General features: G+C 35.4%; 2 protein-coding genes across 3 annotated transcripts; one reads left to right on the forward strand and one right to left on the reverse strand.

The window, feature by feature from the left end:
- The first annotated feature begins 2,953 nt into the window (after window positions 1–2,953).
- LOC118042543 (PR5-like receptor kinase) lies at window positions 2,954–7,956 on the forward strand. The gene is made up of 4 exons (XM_035050244.2): window positions 2,954–3,254; window positions 3,344–3,649; window positions 3,725–3,874; window positions 6,276–7,956. Exons 1-4 carry the CDS (start codon window positions 3,212–3,214, stop codon window positions 7,799–7,801), a joined length of 2,025 nt encoding a protein of 674 aa, XP_034906135.1. The 5' UTR covers window positions 2,954–3,211; the 3' UTR covers window positions 7,802–7,956.
- Window positions 7,957–12,174: 4,218 nt separating this feature from the next.
- LOC118042542 (uncharacterized) lies at window positions 12,175–15,131 on the reverse strand. 2 transcript variants are annotated; one of them, XM_035050243.2, is made up of 2 exons: window positions 14,770–15,131; window positions 12,175–14,332 (listed from the first exon to the last, which is right to left on the reverse strand). In XM_035050243.2, exon 2 carries the CDS (start codon window positions 14,291–14,293, stop codon window positions 12,332–12,334), a length of 1,962 nt encoding a protein of 653 aa, XP_034906134.1. In that variant the 5' UTR covers window positions 14,294–14,332; window positions 14,770–15,131; the 3' UTR covers window positions 12,175–12,331. The 2 variants fall into 2 exon arrangements, with proteins under 2 accessions (XP_034906134.1, XP_034906133.1); XM_035050242.2 differs by lacking the exon at window positions 14,770–15,131 and having other exon boundaries at window positions 12,175–14,365.
- Window positions 15,132–23,655: the final 8,524 nt, after the last annotated feature.

A 23,655-nucleotide genomic window follows, 5' to 3' on the forward strand; every position in this document is an offset into this window, starting at 1 on the left:
GAGGTCCATGGTCAATCAAATAGTTACAAGTAGGTTGAGAAATGCAAGTAATAGGATTCAAGCTAGTGATATTCTCTTCCACTAACTGAATCATAACCACTTGACTATTGTTAGTTAAGCTACTAGCTCACTTGCCTTATAAATATGTGATGCCTTTAATTTTATATAAAAAAAAAACTATATAAGTTATAGAACATTTGAACAACATAAGAAAAGACTAGCACTCAAAAGTATAACAATCTCTCTCTACTAAAAGGGTTTAGGAGATTTCTCACTAGTGGTTCGTATAGATTACTATTAGAGGTTGAATAATTAGATAATTTGTGTTTTGCAATATTCCAACCTTGAAACAATTAAAGCTAAAAAGAATAGTTGATCTTCAGGTAATTTCGTATAAACATAAATAACTCTAAATCTATTTAACAGGATTCTTAGAACTTCCAGAAAAATATTAAATTTATCATTTTCACTGCATATGTATGTTTTGAGAAAATCAATAATAATACCTCCTACCTATTTGGAATTTTCAATCTCTAATGTTTGGCTACGTAACATTTTCTTTAAACTTATGTTGGTAATATTAACATAGTTTTTGTTAAGAAAGGATCAATAATATCTCAATGTTATGTAATGGTTTAGGAAACAAATATGTAGACTTGTTTTGTCAACTATACATATTCCTATTGTAATTCATATTCCTAATATGGTGTAGCATAATTATAGGAAAACGCTTGTATATAAGCGACATAGTATTATTTAATAAAGTACTGGCAAATCTTTTCCTTCTCTGTTTTCACATGGTATCAGAACTGGTAACCTAGCTCTCTACCATTTTTTTTCTTGTCCTAATTTTTTCCTGCCAATTGTCTAATATTATGGAGCACGAACAATCTTCTAAGGAAGGCAAGAACAATGCTTTTGATCCTTTTTTTTCTCTCTACCATTCTAATCATCCAGGATTGGTGCTTGTCTCCAAGCTTCTCAATGGCGATAATTATTCTACCTGGTGCAGATCTATGACCATCTCCTTGAATGCTAAAAATAGGTTGGGATTTATAGATGGTACAATACAGATACCGTTTGTCAAGAGCCAACAAGACAATTATGCTTCATGAAAGAGATGCAATGCCATGATTCTATCATGGACTCTCAATTCAATTACACCAGAACTTGTAGACAGTGCTTATATTTTCAACTACAACCCTAGAAGTTTAGGAAGACCTTCGAGATTGTTTTTATCAAAGCACCCCTCGTATCTTTAAGATTGAGAGGGATATTGCTTGTACTTCTCAAGCAGGATTGTGGGATGAATTGGGTTTCTATAACAGCACTGTTTACTCCTATAGGGTAGATCACAAGAGACAATAGCTTTTGCAATTCCTCATGGGACTAAGTGACTTTTACAAAGCAATTAGAGGAGAGGACATATCCTATTGCTAAATCCTCTATCTAATGTTTGCCAGGCATATTCCTCTATTATTCAAGAAGAGAAGCAACACAGCTTAAATGATACACATGAGACAGAAAAAACTACAGCCATAGCAGTTCAACGAGATGAACTTACAGCTCTAGCAGTTCAATCAAGACAAGGTGCTTCCTCTTGCTCCAACTCTTTTAAACGTAAGCCACTGCATTGCTTATACTATGATAATGATCATCATGTACGAGATACATGTTGGAAACTGCATGGCTATCCACCAAGCCATCCAAAACATAAAGCCAACCGTTTCAACCGTCAAGGCAGTCGTCCTCCTTATAACAAGTCTGCCCATCCTTCAGCCAATTATGTCAAGGAAGGTCCCACAATGCAAGAGATGTAGTCGGTCATGAATGGATTCTCTGATTTACAGTTTCAATAGATATTGTCCATTATGAATAAAAACGGGACAGATCAATCCTCTCAACCTTAGGCCAATGCTACTGTTACTTCTCCAGGTTTGTTGCAAGCACCATTCAGACTACCTCGATTGATTCTTGACAGTGGTACAATTAATCACATCACTTCTTCTTTGAATTTGCTTGTCAATAGTCGTTAGAATTCTATTTTACCACAGGTTATTACGCCAAGTGGAGAACATGCTCCAATTACATCTACCGAGACTTTGCCTTTGATTTCTGTTATTTCTCTAAAAAATATGCTTGGTGTGCCATCCTTTAAGTTGGATTTGATGTTTATAAGTCGAGTTACAAGAGGTCTCAATTGTTTAGTAACTTTTTTTTTTTTTTCCTATTGGTGTATTTTACAGGACTTGGTGATAAAGACGACGATTGGTTTGGGTACATGCTGCGAGTTATCTTGGTTACGTTCATTATTAAAAGATTTATAGATATTGCATCCGAAACTAGCATTGCTACATTGTGACAACAAAGCAGCTTTACATATAACGGCTAATCCAGTTTTCCATGAGAGAACTAGACATATAAAAATGAATTGTCATTTTATTCGGGATAAAATACAAGATGGATCAATCATAACCCAATTTGTTACTTTAGCAGATCAACTTGCGGATACATTCACTAAGCCATTAGGAAAGGAGATTTTCTCTATCATGATTCACAAGTTAGGAGTTCTCGACATTCACTCTTCAACTTGAGGGGAAATGTTAAAAAAGGATCAATAATATCCTAATGTTTATGTAATGGTTTAGGAAACAAATATGTTGACCTGTTCAATAAACTATACCTATTCCTATTGCAATTCACATTCCTAATATGGCGTAGCATAATTATAAGAAAACACTTTTATATAAGCGGCAGAGTATTATTCAATAAAGTACTGGCAAATCTTTTCCTTATCTGTTTTCACAGTTTTTCAATGTAAACACAATCTGTACAGTCTTGTGTCGGTAATGTAAACATAATGCATCGCGTGGAAAACATTCTCATATCTTAAAAGTCGGGTAAAGCAGTTAAAATGCTTATTTGAACTTTAAACACAATTAACAACGTCGGGCCCTCCATGCTTGAAGAAGATGCTCTTTGCTCGTAATGGATTGGACACTTCTGAAGGAATCTTTCCACAGCTTTTCTAGATTAAATACACGAGTTGTGTACTGCTGGTGCAGTGTTACAAAACATAATTGTATTCCATGCTTGAGCTTCAAAATCTGAATCGATCTCTTTAACACAACCTAAGTCCTTGACAAAGCCCCCCCGTGTTCAATAAATATTTCTCTTCTTACTTCTCACTAAGCTTGGAGCTCCACAATCTATGGATCTAATCTGTTTCTTCATTGCTCATTTATTCATATCAGGTAACTGGTAGATATTGAATAATGCTTCTATATGTTTTCTGTTCTAATTCTAGAATCTAAATTAAACCATATTATATATCCGCAAGCAGGTGTTGTTTCAACAACTTTTTCAGTAACAAACAAGTGCAACTACACGATATGGCCAGGGTTTCTGGCAAATGAAGATGATCCTCCTGCATCTATCTCTAGCTTCTCCCTTCAAAAGGGACAGTCAAAAACCATATCACCACCAGTTTCCTGGGGTTATCCTTTTTGGGGCCATACATATTGCACTGAAGAATCCACAGGAAATTTCTCCTGCATCACAGGTGATTGTGGTTCTGGCAAACTAGAATGTTCAGGAAACGGCACGGCTACTTCTGCCATATTGCCAGAGTTCAAGCTTGTTGGTTCTGGTGAGCTTTATTTTATTTCCTTTTTAATGTTAATCTTGTTGTGCCTTTAGCCAGCCTTTCCTGGTTCTGGTGTAGGATGCGTGGCGGATTCGAACGTAGCATATTTTTCAGAGCTCAAGGTTAATAGTTCCGGCGGGGAGATCGATGCTTGCAAGTGTGTGTGCAAAGCATTTGGATCACCACACTATTGTGCATCAGTCAATTACCAAATTATTTTCTGCGCAGGTAAATTTACCATTTCTCAATCTTGTAGCATTTTTTTCGAGTTTGGTGCTCTATTTTAAATCATTTTGATATCTAGGGATAGTTTGATTAGATGAAATCATGAAGAGTTAAGAAAGATTGCAGAAAATGGAAGTTGGTTCTATCCTAAAAAAGAAAAGAAAAGAAAAAAAGGATGCTTCATATGGTGACTTTGGAAAGAATTTGAAAAATAATACCGTTGAACCAAGGGCAAAGCCAGGAATTTTTTCTGATCTAGGCTATTTATATATATATATATAAAGATTAATTATTAACTTATAAATATAAATTTTTAAAGTTAACATTAAAATTTTAATTCAAATATATTATCCAAAATATTAAAAAATAAATTTAAAAATACATAAAATTGAAGTAAAAAATAAAAAGAAACTCACTATTGAAATTACATCCTTTGATGTTTTATAAAATATAATTCATCTACAATCGAATCTGAATCGTTATTATAACAACCCCTTAACTGGGATAAAATAACAATCTCATGTCAACTGGAAAACAAAGTAATTAAAATTTTTCCATCTCTCAATTCTTCCTTCCTTCACTTTATTCTTCTTTAGATTAGTGTTTTATAAGTTAGACTTTGTAAGTTTACAAGGTTATGCTCTCATTTTTCTATTTCTTTTTTTCTTGGATTTTTTTATGTTTTTTTCCTTACTTTTTTAATCTTGCCTTTTTTAAAAAAATCTTTTTCTATTCTGCTTCTGCCCAGTTAGCAACATATAAAAGGAAGGAAGAATTGATTTTTTTTATTTTTTAATGATAAATAATCATTTTACCCTTAATGAGTTTGTTTTGCTTTTATTTGACATTTTTTTTTGTTAACATTACCAAGCTTCGTTCATCCTAAAATTTTAACCAGATTTCAATCGATATATTTTAAGATTTCTTGTAAAATTTCAGCTCAATCTGATAGTCAAATTGAAAATTATATCCAATAACATAAAACCAGTAAAATTGTGATTTTTCATCAAATTTCTAAATTTCTTCAAAAATTCTGAAATTTTAACCCAAGCTAAAGTATTATATTACAAGGCTCTATGCAAATTTTCAGAATTTTTTGATAATTCAATTAAAAATTATGAATTTGTTTTATATAAAACTAGTCAAAATATATTAATAAAATCCTTACCTGGATTAGAGCCCACCCTAGCCCTCAGCTTGTGTCCGCCCTTGCGTGGAACTCTAGCATACACACTAATTTTTCTTATTCTATATATTTTAATTTTCTTTTGTTGTTTGATTTACACCCTCTTTTTGGCTTTTGATTTTAAGTGGTGCCTAGCTCTATCAAGTGTTTTGATTAAGAAATCCTCAATGATTATTCACTATTAAAACTTCATGATTACAATTAATATAATTCTTTAAATCTCGCAAATGACATTCCAATTTAAAGTTTATAAAACCCAAATCATACGTGGAGTGGAGTTTCAATCAGGAAGCTTTATATTTTTTTAATAATATTACTTTTAATTCAATAATTAATAATATTGAACTTACTATAAAAAAATTTATTTGGAAGGCGTTATTTCAATCAAGTGCATACCAAATAATAGTAAAAAAATGAATGTTATGTATTATATTTTTAATGCCTATTAAATCTAACTAAACATCATTGTTTTTTATTGATAAAAATGTAAATTATGAAATTTGTAAATGAGAGATCACTTATAAAAATTTAAACTATTATTACTAATTACAAAAATTATAAGAAATTTATACCACACTTGAAATCCATAATATTTATTAATGCAGTAAGAAGTCAAGTTATTTTTTATTTTTTATAAGCAAATAAATATATTTTAAGAATTAGATGAGCAAACCAGATGAAATGCAAGTCATGAATTATATATATATATAATTTATTTTTATTTTTATATAGTCTCTGGTGTACTAACCAATATATATGCCCAAATAAATATATTTTTAAGAATTAGATGAGAAAACCAAATGAAATGCAAGTCATTAATTATATTTTAATAAAATAAAATAAATATAATTTATTTTATTTTTATATAGTCTCTGGTGCATTAACCAATATACATGCCAAAGTTGAGGGGAGCATATTTGTTTTGATAAAGCCATAAAGATAAAGCCTAATGAAGGTAAAAATAACCAACCCAAGAGGTCGGACAAAACAGAGAAGATAAAGAAAATGGTTACAGGTGAAATAATCAAAATAACATAAAATAAAGATCACTAAACTGCAAATTCAAGCAACCAATCTCTAATCCCTTCCATTGTCGACTCCTGATCTTCCAACAAAAATGTCTTCTGCAAAGAAACGTATATATGACAAACGCAGTCCTGTTGAAGTATGGTTTCGTCCTTTCATCATTGTCTTTTTGATTGATTCATCCATTTGCAGCAAAAACTACTACTCCAAGAAGACGTTTGTCATCGGAGTCCACCAAAACCTCAACAACAGTTTCAGTAAATGCTACTGCAAATGGCCCTGATTCGACGTCCGAGTCCAGCGCAACCAGCCCCACATCTTCAGTGAAAGCTTCTGCAAAAGGCTCCAATTCATCGAGCAGTGCAACAGTAATTACAACTAACGAAACGGTGAAAACGTTAAGCCCCATGACAGTCCCTCCAAGCCCTTCGCCAGATGAAAAAACACCAAGCCCTATGCCTTTCCCTCCAAGCCCTTCGCCAGAAGAGAAAACACCAAGCCCTATGCCACTCCCTCCAACCCCTTTGCCAGATGAGAAAACCCCAAGCCGTTTGCCAAAAACAAGGCCTACTTCAAGAAGACGCTTGGCACCGATTATAGCAGGAGTAATAGGTGGTGCTCTTCTCATCATTTTCCTCATAGTGACTCTTATTTTGAGGGCGAGGTGGTGGGAGGAATATGAGAAAAATGAGGATTTGGAAGCTGATCATGATATAAGGCAAGTTCCAGGAACGCCTGTGAGGTTTTCATACGAAGATCTTCGTGTTGCAACTCATGATTTCAGTGATACACTTGGAAAAGGAGGTTCCGGATCTGTGTTCAAAGGAGTACTGCCAGATGGGACTCATGTCGCTGTGAAGAAGTTGGACAAATTAGGCCAAGATATGAGTTCATTTCTATTAGAAGTTGAGGCAATTGGAAGCATCAACCATTTTAATTTGGTAAGATTGATAGGATTTTGTGCAGAGAAATCATCTGGGCTTTTGGTTTTCGAGTATATGAACAAAGGATCCCTGGATAAATGGATTTTCAAGAATGACCAAGGATCTTGCCTCGATTGGCAGACCCGAAATAAGGTTGCACTTGGCATAGCAAAAGGGCTGGCTTATCTTCATGAAGACTGCCAGAAGAAAATAATACATTTCGATATAAAACCGCTGAACATTCTCTTGGATGCAAATTTCAATGCCAAGATTTGTGATTTTGGGTTGTCTGAACTAGTTGATAGAGATACGAGCCAAGTTCAAACCCGAACCAGAGGAACCTGTGGATATATTGCTCCAGAATGTTGGAAAACACCACCAGGTCGCATCACAGTAAAAGTTGACGTATACAGTTTCGGAATTGTTCTCCTGGAAATAGTTTGTGCACGCAGAAATTTTGATCACACACAACCAGAATCTGAAAATCATTTGCTTAGGATGTTACAGAAGAAAGCTGAACAGGATAGGCTCATAGACATTGTGGAGAATTTGGATGATCAGTCCATGCAGGGTGATAGAGAGGAAATAATCAGGATGATAAAGATTGCTGCTTGGTGTTTGCAAGATGACCCAGAAAGAAGGCCTTTCATGTCAGCAGTTGTGAAGGTGTTGGAGGGTGTAATGGAGGTAGAATCAAACCTCGTTTATAAGTTTCATCATGCATTGATAAGTCCTGCTGTTAATCGCCATGCATCTCCACAGCCACAACCATCTGTTCTTTCTTGTCCCAGATGATGTAGTGGTGAATCTCTCTTTTGACAGAAATAAAATTCATCAAGCCTGTCAACATTTGTATTGTTTTTCCATGTTATCCCAAACTAAGCACAGCTGTTTTTTGAGTGTTCATGCTTATTTCTCATAATTAATAAAGATTGTAGAGTTGTTTGAAATTGCAAACCAATCATGAATGAGCTGACAGCTATCATAAGAGAGAACTTAAGAACCTGTCTGTGCAACTGTATTCTTTTTTTTTTTTGGAGAATGAGATATATATGGAGCTGCATTCTCAAAGTTGAAATAGAAGTAGATAATAAACAAGGTATGTACAAAAGTGCAAGATTTAGGCACATAGCTTCTACCCAAAAACATATTGATAGGCCTTTGAGGGGAAACGATGTCATTAGTGTGATTTTCGGTTGATTTCCTTTGTTCGACTCTCCTCTTATTCTAAAGCTATCAATTCCTGAAGCGGATGCCACATGTACAAATTTTTTTTCTAGATAAGCTAGTCAAGTAAAGAAATTCTCGTAAGCTTTCAAGTCTTTTTCATCTATTTTAAAGTCTAAATCTAAATATCTTATAAAAAATTCTTCAATAATATTTTTAAAAACAAATTAAAAATACTATTTAAAATATCAAATTATCAAATCTCGCTATATAATTCATGTTATTTTAAAACACAAATCTTGACTTGATTTCACAAATAAATCAGGTTACTACATATCAAATCTAAATGATGAATTAAAAAATTATTTATTTTTTTTAAGAATATTTTAAATAAAAATTGTATTCAATCATATATTTTAATAAAATAAATATTTATATATGTATACTTGTTTAATTTCAGGTATTTAAAATTATGTCTATAAATATAATACGCACCAACACTTCTGTGTTTGTCACTATTACCTTTCTAGTCCACATCTAAATCCTTGAAGGGATTTATTAGTCTATGGAGTGAATTGTGTAGACCAAATGAAATTGTGTGTTTTAGATATTGAAGAATTATCTGTATTACTTGCCAATTCGTTGGTTCGTGCTTGAATTTATTGACATAGTGAAAATTCTATGCAATATCTAGATGTATAAATCCAACATAATATAGGGCTCTAATAGTGCTTTTATAGAATAAAGGATCATTGAATTTAGATCTTTTAAATTTGGATAAGTGACTGGTGGTAGACATCAGGTACAGGGGGCTACGCGACTTGGATGCTCTTGAAGCAAGAAAATCAACTCAAACCAACCATGGGATCCAGTACCCCTATGGCTTGGTTCTGTAGTTTAGCCCTTTAGGGCACTGTCCCTCCATCTATCCAAATCCAGCCATTCTGAAAGAAAAACAGAGAAAAATGAACTTTAACCAATTACCAAGTCTTTGAATTCTAAGATGAGCCACCATGCTAATCACCCAAAATGGAGCCTTCACAACATGCTACATGTGCATGTCTCATGAACCAAGCCACCCTCTGATGCAATACAGCAAATTACGCAAGAAATAGTTGTATAAAAAAAAAAGTGCATTCCCAAGTATTTTCAAAAATCTGATAATTGGACAACTTAGTACCCATGTTTTGCATCAAGAACTAATTCAAAACTACTTTAAACCAGTATCAATGAAGTAAAGAGAACAAAACTGAAAAAACCTGAATCCAGTATTTTATATGTTGTAACCCATTTTTAGGTCCCCACACAAAAATAAAAATAAAAAAAATATAATAATAACAAAAGATAATAATAATAAAAAATAAAATAAAATAAATAAAATAATAATAATAAATAAATAAATAAATATATAGCCGGAAGAAATTAGAAAAATAATAGGAGGCGAGAGCGCTTAGAAAATAGTCAGAACAATTGGTTAAGGAGGTTAAAAATATAAAGATTGAAATTTTGACAGTATATTCTTGAATGATGAGAGCCCTGTTAGAAAAGAAAATTTGAATTTTGAGGAGAAAAGTCCAAATTTGGATGTTTATGAACTTAATTGGATTTTATTGATGGTTTAATTGAATTTATAGAGGGTTTGATTGCAAGAAAAATTGATTTTTAAGTCAATTTGGGCTTTAATTGGAAGAGATTAAAGTTCTTGGGTCAAATTATAATTTTTAGGAATTGATTAGGTCAAATCAGGGGCTTAATTGCTTAAATATTGAAGTTTAATGGCCAATTAGGGACTTAATTGAGAAAATCCAAAACCAAGGACCAAATTGGAAAAGACGCATAAATAGAGGGTCTGTAATTGATTGATTCAGGGGCCTAATTGAAGAAATTGAAAGTTTATTGATCAATTGAGGGCTCAATTGCATAAATCAGAGGCCAAGGACTGAAGTGAAAAATGCGGCCAACTATAGGGGTGGAGACTAAAATTGGCAGGGATGGAATTGAATTAATTCTTAAAATCGAAATTAGATTTGAGGACTTAATAGAACAAAGGATAAATTAAGGACTGATTTGGAAACAAATATTTTGGCGCCACATTTAAATGAAACGGCGTTTTGTCCAAAACAACGCCGTTTCATGTAAAAAGAAGAAGAAGAAGAAGAAGGACAGAACATTGTCATTTTGAACGACATTGTTTCCCTTTCTTCTTCCCCTGGACGTGCAGCAAGGGAAGAAGAAAAGCTTTTGTTCTTCCTCTTTAACTCTTCCTGCCTCTCTCTCTCCACGCGTGCTCTGCCAAGACCCAAAGCCCCACGCTCTTTGATGATGAGAAACCAGGGGAGCCGCGCCTTGCCAGTCGCACCCACTAGCCAACCGACCGGCGCTGCCCCGCTCCCCATACAGCCATAATGAGGCCCCGCTCCCTTTGCCCCTATAAATGGAGACTGGATGCCAGCACACGAGGGGGAGGAAAAAGAAGATAGGGAACTAACCGAAGGGAGTAGGGGGAAGGAACCGAATAGAGGGACGAACCGAAGAAAAAAAAGAAAACGCAGCAAAGCAGGCCGCTCAGCAAGCCACCGCCTCCTCCGCACCAGGTAAGCTCTTCTTCCCCCCTGCATTTACTTTTCATTTCTGCGTTTCCTCCTGCATGCAAAACATTGGTTCTGCATGCAAGAGGATGGGAGGGGGGAAATAATCCCCCCCCATGGTTGAATATTGGATGCTGGGCCAGGCTGGTGCTAGCCGAGTGCTGTTGGGTTCTTTTTTTCTAGGCTAGGCGATTCTGGCCCAAACTCCATGTCTAGGCCAGGTCCGGACCAAAATCAAAGAGGCAGAGTGAACAAATGGGCCAAGATCGGCCCAACCCCTTTTGGGTCGAGTCCAGCCCAACCCTTTTGGGGTTGAGCCCGGCCCAGCCCACCTAATATTATTTATTATTTATTATACTATTTTTATAGTATTTATATATATAGATATATATATCCAAAAAAAAAAAAATTAAATTCTGAATAATCCTTAAAAAATATTGTTGATTTTCCTGCATATTTTTATCAAAATGACTTAATATTGGTTTGTATTTTTATACCGTAAAGATACAAATCCAGTATTAAAATACCCGATTTTCATCAAAAACATCAAAAAAAAAAATTAAAAATAAAAAATGTTTTGCTTTCAAAAATTCTGAAAAATCCTTAAAAAATATTGTTGATTTTCCTGCATATTTTTATCAAAATAACTTAATATTGGTTTGTTTTTTTATACCGTAAAGATACAAATTCAATATTAAAATACCCGCTTTTTCGTCTAGACATCAATATATATATGTGTGTGTGTGTGTGTGTGTGTGTTTATTTTAATGCATACGGCCTAGTCTCTCCCAAATAAAGAAAAATCATCGCATCATATTTTCATACAACAAAAGAAATTTCAAAAAAATATATGCATTAGTATGCATTTTGGTTTTAACAACAAGTTTGTTAGAACTACGAGAACTAAGCCAATATTTCAAAAATTTTATATAAATTTTTTTTTTTTTTTTAGTATTTGGAATTACAAATTTATATGTAAAACGTATTCCTGATATTAAAAATATAGTTTTTATATAGACGTTAAAATGGTTATGATTTTACCCGATAAGATTAGGACCTCCTTATTGAGAAGGACTTTTCTTAAACCATAAATAGACCAACAATTAAACATACAATAACACCTTAGGTTTTATCAGACAATCAAACAATACATCTTACCTTAGATAAGGTGTATTTGAGATGCTAATACCTTCCCTTTACGCAACCAGTCCCCGTACCCGATCTTTGAGACCAGTTAGGGTTCCTAGTGACCAAAATACTAGGTGGCGACTCTCATTCCATCAAGAAACGACAAGAATTTCTTGTCTCCCTATATTTGCTACATAGATAGATAGAATATTACATTTTAGACTTGAAGTGGAATATTTTCGCCGCGACGCCGTATACGTGCGCCATTATATATGAAAACAGCAGTTTAACTGGAAGTAAGAATGAAAGTACATTTGCAATCCCCTATTTCTTTGTAAGCGCAACAAATTCTTGATTTGAACAACAGAAATTAAAGAACAGAATTTTGGCCCATGTGGTTTTCTTCTTTCTACACTGAATGCTCACTCAGCCGCACCAAAACTCAGCTGGTTGCACTTTCTTCTTGAAGAAGTGGGCTAACAATGTTTTCATATGTTAGTTTATCAGGAACAACTCCCTTAAGCACCATGTAGTCATGCAATTCAATTACCTCTTCAGCACTGCAATTCTTGTCGATGTTGGTAAAAAGAGTTCTATATGTTATACTATCGGGAAGCACACCCCATAGGACCATCATCGTCATCAGTTCCTTTGCTTCTTGAACACAACCAAACTTACACAAAAACTTGATCAACGTGTTGTAAGTGGCACTGCTTGCAAAAATTCCAGCATTTTGCATTAATGTTGGTAACTTAAATGCCTTGTCAAACTTCCCACAGTTGATATATCCATTTATCAGGGTGTTATAAGTTATGGTGTCAACAAAACCCATCCTCTGTAATACATCTACCAAAGATCTAGCAACATCCACCAATCCATCCTTGCATAAACCATTTATAATAGAATTGTATATTAACAAGTTGGGTTTTTCCTCACCCTTCACCATTGTGTCATAGACCTGAACTGCACTTTCAATGTTCCCTTCCTTGCAGTGCCCATCGATCAAAGTACCAAATGTAACAACATCAGGAACCAAGCCACGTAAATACATCCTGGCCAACAGTTGCCTGGCTGCAGCAAATTTGTTGCTTTTGCATAAGAAATTGATAAGAATATTGTGTGAAAATGCATCTTCAATGAGGTTATTTTCTAGAGATTGGTTAAGGAATTTAAGAGCCTCGGTTATATATCCATTTCTGCAAAGACCCCTTGTGAGGATTGAACAAGTGAATTTATCTAGGGGTATCTGCTTATCTGACATGTCAGTAAATACCAAAGACGCTCCATCCACGTCTCCTTCCATGTAAAGCCAATGCATAATTGAATTATACACCACAGAATTCGGCAGCAATCCCCTTTCCACCATTTCATCACATAACCTAAGTGCCTCCTCCAAACACCCTGCTCGTGAATACCCTTCAATCATGGTTGCATAGGTCCTCACATTAGGCTCAATATCTATTTTCATCATTTCATTCCTAAGTTCTTCTGCCACAGTTATCCCCCCTGTTTTGCAAAACCCATCGATGAGACTGTTATAAGTTACAGAATTGGGCTTACTAGATCCTCCAGACATTATTTCCATCTTCCTAACTAGCTTCAAGGCAAGGTCCATGTCACCCATCTTGCAAGCTCCATCGACCATCATGTTAAAAGTAACAACATTAGGCCAAATACCACTCTTCAGAATTCGATAGAACACAGACAGTGCTTCTTGTAATTTACAATCTTTACAAAGAGCATGCACAACCAAGTTGAAAGTATTTACATTCTCCATATACCCATAAGAAACCATTTCCCTATACACCATCCAAAACCTATGGATCTCATTCACCCTAATGAGATGGCTCAAAAAGTTATTCCAGGCATGAATTGTAACCCAGCAACCCTCTATTTGCAACTTCTTGATCACTTCATAAGCACCCACAGTAGCCCCTATTTGAGTACAAGCACGAACCAATGCATCAAAAACAGCAGGACTTGATTCACAGATTCCATAACAATTATTCAATGCTTCTAGGACCTCCAGAGGAGATAAGCCATTTACAGTCATCAAATTCCCCATAAGAGACAAGGCATCGTCATATCTCCTCGAATTAACCAGAACATGAATTACACAGCATGAAATCTCCAGCGAGTGCAAAACACTCTTCTCTCCAACCCAATGTAAAACTCCAAAAACTAACTGAGGCGTGTTCTGAAACTCACAAACAACACGACTCACTAATGCATTTGTTAGACTCGCCAAATTTTTCTCCAAGAAATTCCATCTCCTTTGTTTGAGATTAACACAAATAGCTCTAAAAACAACATCCTCAGAAATCGGGTTTAAAATGCTCTTACCCAAATGAAAACTACGTTCCAAGAAACACCATCTTTTAATTAGAAAAGAGCTTAATAACATAGAAAGCAGGCCACTCAATCCATGAAAACAATCGAGTAACTGCAACACAAAACCAAAACATAGAAAACCCATATCAGCTAATCATAAAAAGACTCAGTCTTTATCTACTTTAGATTCATTGTTATTAACAAACTTTAATAAAACAGAAGCTCGGAAAACATACTAAAATGATATCAAATTAAATCAACAAATGAACAAATATCTAAATACAACACAGCATTTAACAAGATACTCTCTCTCTCTCTCTCTCTCTCTCTCTCTCTATGAGGAGATAGATACATTTTTCCCGATAAAGTTTGCTCCTTTATCTACTATAACTTATAATTCTCTACTATTTTAAAAGATGAGCCCTGAATAGTAAAACCACAAGCTTTGTAAGCAGAAAGAAACATGGCTTTTGCACAAACAGAAAAAGACCAAGAACAACAGTAAAATAAAGCATTTGAAGTGCAAGAGAGTTGAGATGAAAATCACACCTTTTGAGTTTTGAAGCTTCCTTCGTGCAAAAAGGAAGAAGCAGAGGAGTTGCTCTGTTTAGTTTTCTTGCTGTCTTTCAGGCAGCTAAAATGTTTGTAACTTTGGGCCTTCGGGGTGAAAGTGAAATCAAGTCTAGGCTTATAGAGTTGCCATTGTGGTTTGCTTGCTTAATTCATGGGCCTCTTACCATGGCCGTACACTCCCCCTTCTTCTTTTTTCCAGCTATATTTCCCCCAAAAAAACAAATTGGTTTTGCAATTAGGTTTCCCAATTATGTACTCCTTTAGATGAGTAGATCATAAAATAGAGTTCACCTCATTCAAGGGTGGGAAACTTGGAGGAGCTATTCGGGCCACGGTTTTTGGGATTTTTGTTCTTCAATATTAATCATTTACCTCTCTTTTTCAATAAAATTTTTGTTGCCAATTAACATTTATCTCAAAATAGTTTTTCACATAATATCTCTAAGTTTAAAACGTCATTAAACATCCTTCACAAACCTCCAAATATCTTAAAATTAGATTATTTTTTAAAAATTATTCTTAACCTAGATAGTGTATTATTAACATGCATTTTGTTTTAACTATAATTTATGGTTTGACTTTCAAGAAAAAATGATGAATGGTTTCAAGAAAAGAGTATGTGTCTATATATAATATAATAACATAATTAAAAAAAACTATATTGTAAATTTAAATTTTTATACACTATTTTTATGTCATCATAAAGAATTATAAAACAAACACATCTACTTGTATGTGTGTATTATATTAATAGTGAAAGAGACGTAACATAAAGTTTAGATGATAATATAATTGAACTCTTTTTTTTTTTTTTTTTGCCTTCGAGTTTTACCATAACCCAATCCTCTGTATAAGAAAAGAGTATAAATAAGGTCATCCCTATCTTTGACATATGCACTAGTAACTATTCATAACACATAATAAAACTGAAGAGTGGATTCTCTTTCTATTTATAATGGGTCGAACCTTCTGAACAGTATTTGAATTAAATAATTCTTCAGGCATACAATCTAGGGCGAAGATATAAAAATTTGAGGTTGGAAGGGTTCAAAAAAACATGTTGAGATATAAAAAATTTATATTTATATTATAGTTATCAAACTTATATAGTTTGATAAGTTAAGCAACTTAAAATTTAATTCAGGTCACGTTTTATATTAATTTAGTTTATTTATTAAAAATTAATATTGTTTTGATATACTTTTTAATAGAAACATAAAATAACATCATTTTAAATAATATTTTTAAAAAAATTCAAAACCTAAGTCAAAGTCATTTAAAACTTTAAGACCCAAGTGAATAACCTGGACAATCCACGACTCTAATCTTGAGCTAGGTTTATAATAAAAATTATAAAATGATTATTGATTTTGGGTTAAAATATAACTATTTTAAAAACTAAAATACGCCATTTTATACAAGAATGAAAAAAATAGTAAATCTTCTATTAGAAACAAGTATCAAAATTTCTATGATATAAGTTGGCATAAAGATACCTTATACCATGGATTACCTGTCTCTTAAAACCGTCCCTCCCAGCTGACCTGCAACTTCTGCTAGAGCTGCCCTCCATTTCTGCACCTTACCCATATCATCCTTGAAGTTAATTCCATGGTCATCAAAAGCAGTGGCATAACTCCCTGTTTGTCGGGCAACATGATCTGGATCCACATCATAGAAAGCAGGCAGAACAATGTGTCCGGCAGCTCTCCTACGTTTCATGATCAACACAACTTAATTCATCTAGGCAACATTCCGACGAAGCAAAGTCATTTGAGAACACAATCACTGACATTTTCGACATTTGTATTGTTGTCTCTGTCCCTATGCTTTAAATGTCTTCTACTCTTAGAATGTTATTCTCATCTGATCTGAAGAACATGTAAAGTTCTCACATTGTCATTTCACTATGGAGGTAAAAAAACGAACCCGTTGTGGAATATGTCACACCACTAAAACTCAAGAGCACCTCGTAATTATAGGTATTAGATTGAAGATCAACATTATCCAGCTGAAGATCAAGTCTTCTGAAGATCGACATTATCAAGCTGAAGATCAAGTCTTCCATATTTGAATTTCCTTGTATTCAGCAACAGCACTTATCTTTGTTCTTGTAACTTATCCTTCCCTGTATTTAGGCTTTGATCGTTTCTTGTAAATCTATATATGTATAGCTTAATTGATTAATAAGAATGACAGAACATTGTGTAAAATATTTCTTCCATCATGGTATCAGAGCTGCTTAAGTCTATTCTTCATTAGCTCTTCTTTCTTCTGTTACAAACTATCGATTCTTTGATTCAACACAAAAACATGACAACACAAATCGACTCAGCAACTACCTTCTCTTCTTCCAGCCTTCCTCACCAAGAAGTTTCTCTTTATAACAATAAATACCACTGCACAAACAACCTCTCAAACTCACATCCACAAACTACCTTTCCTGGAAACTTCAGTTTGAAAACCTTATTCATTGGATATGATCTTATTGGATACATCGATGGATCCACTCCCTGCCCTCCCAATCCTGTTATTGTAGACAATGTCACAATAACAAATCCTCTCATAAGTTTTGGATTCGTCAGGATAAGCTTCTGCTTAATGCCTTGATAGGATCTCTTTCTCCCACGATCATTCCTTTCATTGCTTGTGCAAATACTGCTCAAGAAGCTTGGAAATATCTTGGCCAACACGTATGCTAACCTTCACGTGGTCGTATCAAGCAAATTAAAAACCAGCTCAAACATCCATCCAAAGGATCTCAATCTATTACTGAATTTCTTCACTCTGTCAAAGCCACTGCTGTATGAACTGGCTATATTAGCACCACCATGGATCCCGAAGACCTCACTGATACAATCTTGGATGGTCTTGATGATGACTATAAAGAGCTTGTTGTGCAGTTCAAGCACGTGATACTTCTATTTCATTTGATGAACTGCATGAAAAGCTTCTTTCTTTTGAAGCCATGTCATCCTCCCATGCAACCCCCTTCCCATTACTGCCAATCTTACACAAAAGAGTTCTCCTACATGGCGTAATACTCGTTCATCCTTCAACTTTCGCCCTCCTTCTCCATCATCTGCTAATTCTCATTTCTGGCGTTCTTCTCCTCCCAGTACTTTCAGGCCTACATTCAATCGTCCTAATATATCGACCTGCTCGTCCTCCTCAGCGCCCATATCAAGGCTTCTGCCAAATATGTGGCATTCAGGGTCATACAGCCAAACGCTGCCCATCATTTCAGCTAGTTCCAACAAATGCCACAAATACTGAATCTTCAGCCTCCCAACACTCTTCTTCTTCTTGGCAGCCACGAGTTAACTTTGTTGCCAACACACTCAATCAACCCTCTCCTACATGGTTACTTGACAGTGGTGCCTCTCATCATGTAACAGCAGATTTAGAAAATTTATCCCTGCACTCTCCTTACAGTGGATCAGATGATGTGATGATAGGCGATGGAACCAATCTTCCAATTACACACACCGGTTCTACACATCTATCCTCTCCTACATCATCTTTTACATTGTCTAATGTTCTATGTGTACCAACTATGCAAAGAAACTTGATTTTTGTTTATCAGTTTTGTGTCACTAATAATGTTTCTGTCGAATTCTTACCTTCTCTGTTCTTTGTGAAGGATCTTCAAACGGGGGCAATTCTCTTTCAAGGCAGTGTTAAGGATGGAGTGTATGAATGGCCGACTTCAAAACCACAATCTCCCCCACTTCTCGCCTTCTCTACTACCAAAACCACATCTGCAATCTGGCATAGTCGCTTAGGACATCCAGCATTTCCTATTTTAAAACATGTTCTCACTCATTCTCATTTAGCATCATCTGCATCTATCACTTCTGATTTCTCCTGTAATGCCTGCCTTTGCAATAAAAGTCATAAGTTGCCATTCTCTACTTTCCACTCTTGTCTCTACACATCCATTGCAAATTGTTTTCTCCGATGTTTGGACTTCTCCAATTGTGTCTTCTGCAGGTTTTAAATACTATGTCATATTTGTTGATCATTTCACCAAATATGTCTGTTTTATCCCCTTAAACGAAAATCTGATGTTCATGATGTTTTTTACACGATATAAAGCCATTGTTGAGAATTATTTCAAGCACAGTATAGTCACTCTCTACACTGATAATGGGGGGAGTTTCTTAGCCTTCGAAATTTTCTCTCTACAGCAGGGATCACTCATATGACCACACCACCTCATACCCCAGAATTGAATGGCTATTCTGAACGCAGGCACCGTCACATTGTTGAGACTGGACTCACGCTACTCTCACATGCATCCCTTCCATTAACATTCTGGAATCATGCATTTAGTGCTGCTGTGTATCTTATTAATAGGATGCCTACCACATCTCTCAATCTCTCTAGTCCATTTGAATTAATTTTCAACACAGCACCCAACTATTCCAAGTTAAAAAGTTTCGGTTGCTTATGCTATCCTTGGATTCGTCCATATTCGTCCCACAAATTAGAACCTAAATCCAAACCCTGTGTTTTTCTTGGATACTCATTATCACAGCATGCATATCTTTGTTTTGAACCATCTACTTCAAAAACTTTTATTTCTCGTCATGTCCAGTTTGTTGAATCTGTTTTTCCTTATACATGACAGCACACTTCCACGCCCCAATTCAACCACTGCAGTGTCATGGTTACCCCCAGTTATTAAAGTCTCAGTTCCTCTTCCATCTCAGCTGTCTTCTTACACTCCAGTCATCACTGCTCCAGAATTGCCTCCTGCTGCTGCTACTTCAATCCCACCCATATCTGCTGCATCTCCAATACCACCCTCCTCTGTTACACACCCAGCCTCCCCACCACCTCCCTGTCACTCCATGACTACCCGTGCCAAAAATAATATCCTCAAACCAATTCAGAAACTAAACCTTCATACACAAGTCATTTCATCACCTACTTCAGAACCCACCACTGTTGCCCAGGCACTTAAAAATTCCAACTGGAGAACTGCTATGTCAGAAGAATACAATGCTCTTGTTCGCAATGGAACATGGGAACTTGTTTCTCCATCTCTTGCTACAAACCTTGTAGGCTGCAAATGGATTTTTCGCATCAAACGCCATCCTGATGGCTCAATTGACAGATTCAAGGCCCGGCTTGTAGCCAAGGGCTTTCATCAACGACCAGGTGTGGATTATCTAGAGACATTCAGTCCAGTAATTAAGCCAACCACTATTCGTCTTGTGCTCAGTGTTGCCGTTGCCAATGGTTGGTCTCTTCGACAATTAGACATTAACAATGCATTTCTCCAAGGTACCTTGACAGAAACAGTCTACATGCTCAGCCGCCAGGCTTCATTGACTCCGATCATCCCACTCATGTGTGTAAACTTCATAAGGCTATCTACGGACTCAAACAAGCTCCAAGGGTTGGTATCCAAGAGTTACGTAAATTTCTCATGGAATCTGTTTTCAGAAATTCACCACTCTGATACTTCTCTCTTCATTCTGCAAAACTGGCACAAAGTTGTTATATCTTTTAGTATATGTAGATGATATTATCCTAACGGGTAATAATTCAGATCTTGTGTCACAGTTTGTTGATTGTTTAGCACACAGGTTCTCCCTCAAAGATCTTGGCAACCTTTCCTACTTCCTTGGTGTAGAAGTCATTCCTCAAAGTCAAGGCATTCTTCTGTCTCAACGTCGCTATATCAAGGAGCTACTTGCTAAAACACATATGGACATGTCTAAAACCTGTTCTTACTCCACTGCCCACAGACTCCTCTTCACTTACATTTATCAGCAGGAACAATTCTATCAGATCCCACAGAGTACAGAACAGTTGTAGGCAGTCTTCAATACTTGTCTCTCACACGTCCAGATATTTCTTTTGCTGTCAAACCGAATGTCTCAGTTCATGCACGCCCCAACTGATGAGCACTGGAATTGTGTTAAACGAATTTTGCGTTATCTAAGTGGCTCATCCCATGAAGGACTTCTTCTTAAACGAAATTCTCCACTCGCCCTGCATGCCTTCTCAGACTCTCTTCAAGCCTTCTCGGATGCTGACTGGGCAGGTAACAAAGATGACTACACTTCCACTAGTGCCACCTTGTCTATCTTGGCAACAATCTCATTTCTTGGAGCTCCAAGAAACAACAAACTGTAGCCAGATCCTCTACTGAAGCAGAATACAGATCAGTTGCTGCTACTGCAGCTGAATTGTGCTGGATTCGTTCACTGCTCTCAGAACTTTGCATTACCTTGCTTCACACTCCTGTCATCTACTGTGATAATATAGGAGCCACACAACTAAGCTCCAATCCGGTATTTCATTCAAGGATGAAGCATGTAGCCATTGACTATCACTTCATACGTGATCAAGTGCAAACTGGTGCTCTACGTGTGGCTCACGTCTCCTCAGCAGATCAGCTTGCTGATCTGCTCACAAAACCTCTTCCTCGTTCTCGCTTTCAAGATTTACGGAGCAAGATTGGCCTCTCTAGTCGTGGCCTATCTTGAGGGGGCATATTAGATTGAAGATCAACATTATCCAGCTGAAGATCAAGTCTTCTGAAGATCGACATTATCAAGCTGAAGATCAAGTCTTCCATATTTGAATTTCCTTGTATTCAGCAACAGCACTTATCTTTGTTCTTGTAACTTATCCTTCCCTGTATTTAGGCTTTGATCGGTTCTTGTAAATCTATATATGTATAGCTTAATTGATTAATAAGAATGACAGAACATTGTGTAAAATATTTCTTCCATCAATAGGGAGATGATGGAGCAGCACCCATATGGACTCAAGAAAACTTTTCAAAGATATGGATGAATATGAGGATTAAAATATGAAAAAAGCAAAATTGAGAACCGAAGGAGAAAGAAAATGAGATTGATCAGGGGTGAACAGAAGTATTTTGGGGTTATCAAAAGGATGCATAGAAGTTGGGTTAGAGAAGTATTTGATTGTGTGTTTATAGATGAAAAATTGTTCCAAAAATATCAGTTAAATCACTGAAGAATATGTGTGCAAAAGCTCTCATTACGTTAATTTCTGTTTACAATTTCTGTTGTACCGTGACACAAATGGCAGCCTTAACGGTGGTAGTTGGCAGCAGCATAAATGATGGCAGTTGGCATGGTAGAGAGGGCATTTGGAGGTCATCTTGGTGGGCGATGGATGTTTACAATACATATGCTGAATTGCTAAGTGGGAAGCTAGCTTTCCAAACATATTCGACGCTGCATAGTAGAGCAAACAAAATTCAGCTTTTTTTTATATATATATTTTGCGGCTGATCAAATTCTAACAATTTCTTTTTATTTATTTATTTATTTTGGCTTTATGATCATATTATCAAGTTAGTTTACGCATTCAACAAGATTCATATTCTCAATATAGATATGAAAAAGGTTAAGAAAATTAACAAATTCTAGCTTTTGGCTATCAAATTCTAATATTGACTTCTTCTTTTTGGTGCGGAATTCCATCATTGAATTAAACATTTAATTACCATGGAAGGCAGGCAGTGCTCCCTGGTCTTGAAAGGAAGGATTGAATTTTAGGAAGTAAATTGCATGTTGTGTTTGGAGTTAATTTGGTGAAAGACAAGGAAAGCTAATCCCGGTTGATTTTTGCGTGTTTTTTTAATAATTTTGTTGTGATTTTGTTAAAAAAAAAATTTTTAAAAATAAAATAAATATTTTGATATATTTACAAGTAAAAATAACTTTTAAAAAATATTTTATACCTCAATACTAAACATACAAAAATAATTTACTTAAAACAATTTAAAGCAATAGTGATAAGGATGGGTGCGTGTTATCACATGTTTTGACATAACTCTACCTTGTGACGAGTTGCGAGCACTTGTTGAAAATACAGTTTCGTGGCATCAAGACTCTAGACACTGGCCATGGTGATGAAGAAATAGATAAGACCTCACCTAGTCTGCAAGCATTGTGATGAGAGAAAGCAATTTATTCTATGTTTCTTTTTTAATAATAATTTATGATTCATTAATTTGTAAGTAATGAATATTCCATGGGTTTTCAATATCAAAAGCTAGTATTTATCCTCAAAGTTTTAGCTTGTGACGAGCTGCGAGTACTTGTTGAAAATATACTTTCGTGACACCAAAACTCTAAACACTGGCCATAGTGATGAAGAAATAGCTAGGACCTCACCTAATCTACAACCATCGCTCTTCGCAAACCCTTACAGGTACATTTTAATTCACTGGTTGTGACCTGTGAGGTGTGAGTGAACACATATGCCTCTCTTTCAGACTTTCAGTGCTTTCATTCTGTATTTATATATATGCAATATCGATCTAAGTTTATCTTATAATAGCATGTAGACGTCCTCCCCCTCCTTTAATCCATCTTAGAGTCTCTTTGGAAGTGTCGTAGGCTATATATAATTAAAATTGTGTAACGTCTGACTATAATTTTTAAAATATTTTGTTAATTAATATACACCATGTTTGGTCAGTTAACTACGACACGAATCAACCTTTCATGTCGTATAAAATTGTTTGAATCAATATTAGAACTGGTTAAAATAGAAACCCTATCGGGATCCAACTTCAAATCATAAGTTTTCTGAGTTGATATACCATGGAAGATCAGGTTTAATAGCTTGGTTTTGCTGGTCAATTCCCGCCCTTCGTACTTTTGTGGATGTAGTATATCCTGTCAAAGATGTGGGGTAACATATGCCTTATTTCCACGAAAGTGTGGAGGAAATTAGTTTGATGCCTTGTTTGATCTTTCAACTCAAAATGTCGAATCACAAATTCGGTTCCCTGAACGAAATAGACTTTCGCTTTACTTCATAATTGACCTTCAATCACGCCCCTAGACAAATGAATGAAAG

The sequence above is a fragment of the Populus alba genome, chromosome 11 (genome assembly GCF_005239225.2).
Source record: "Populus alba chromosome 11, ASM523922v2, whole genome shotgun sequence".
Taxonomy (NCBI): Eukaryota; Viridiplantae; Streptophyta; class Magnoliopsida; order Malpighiales; family Salicaceae; genus Populus; species Populus alba.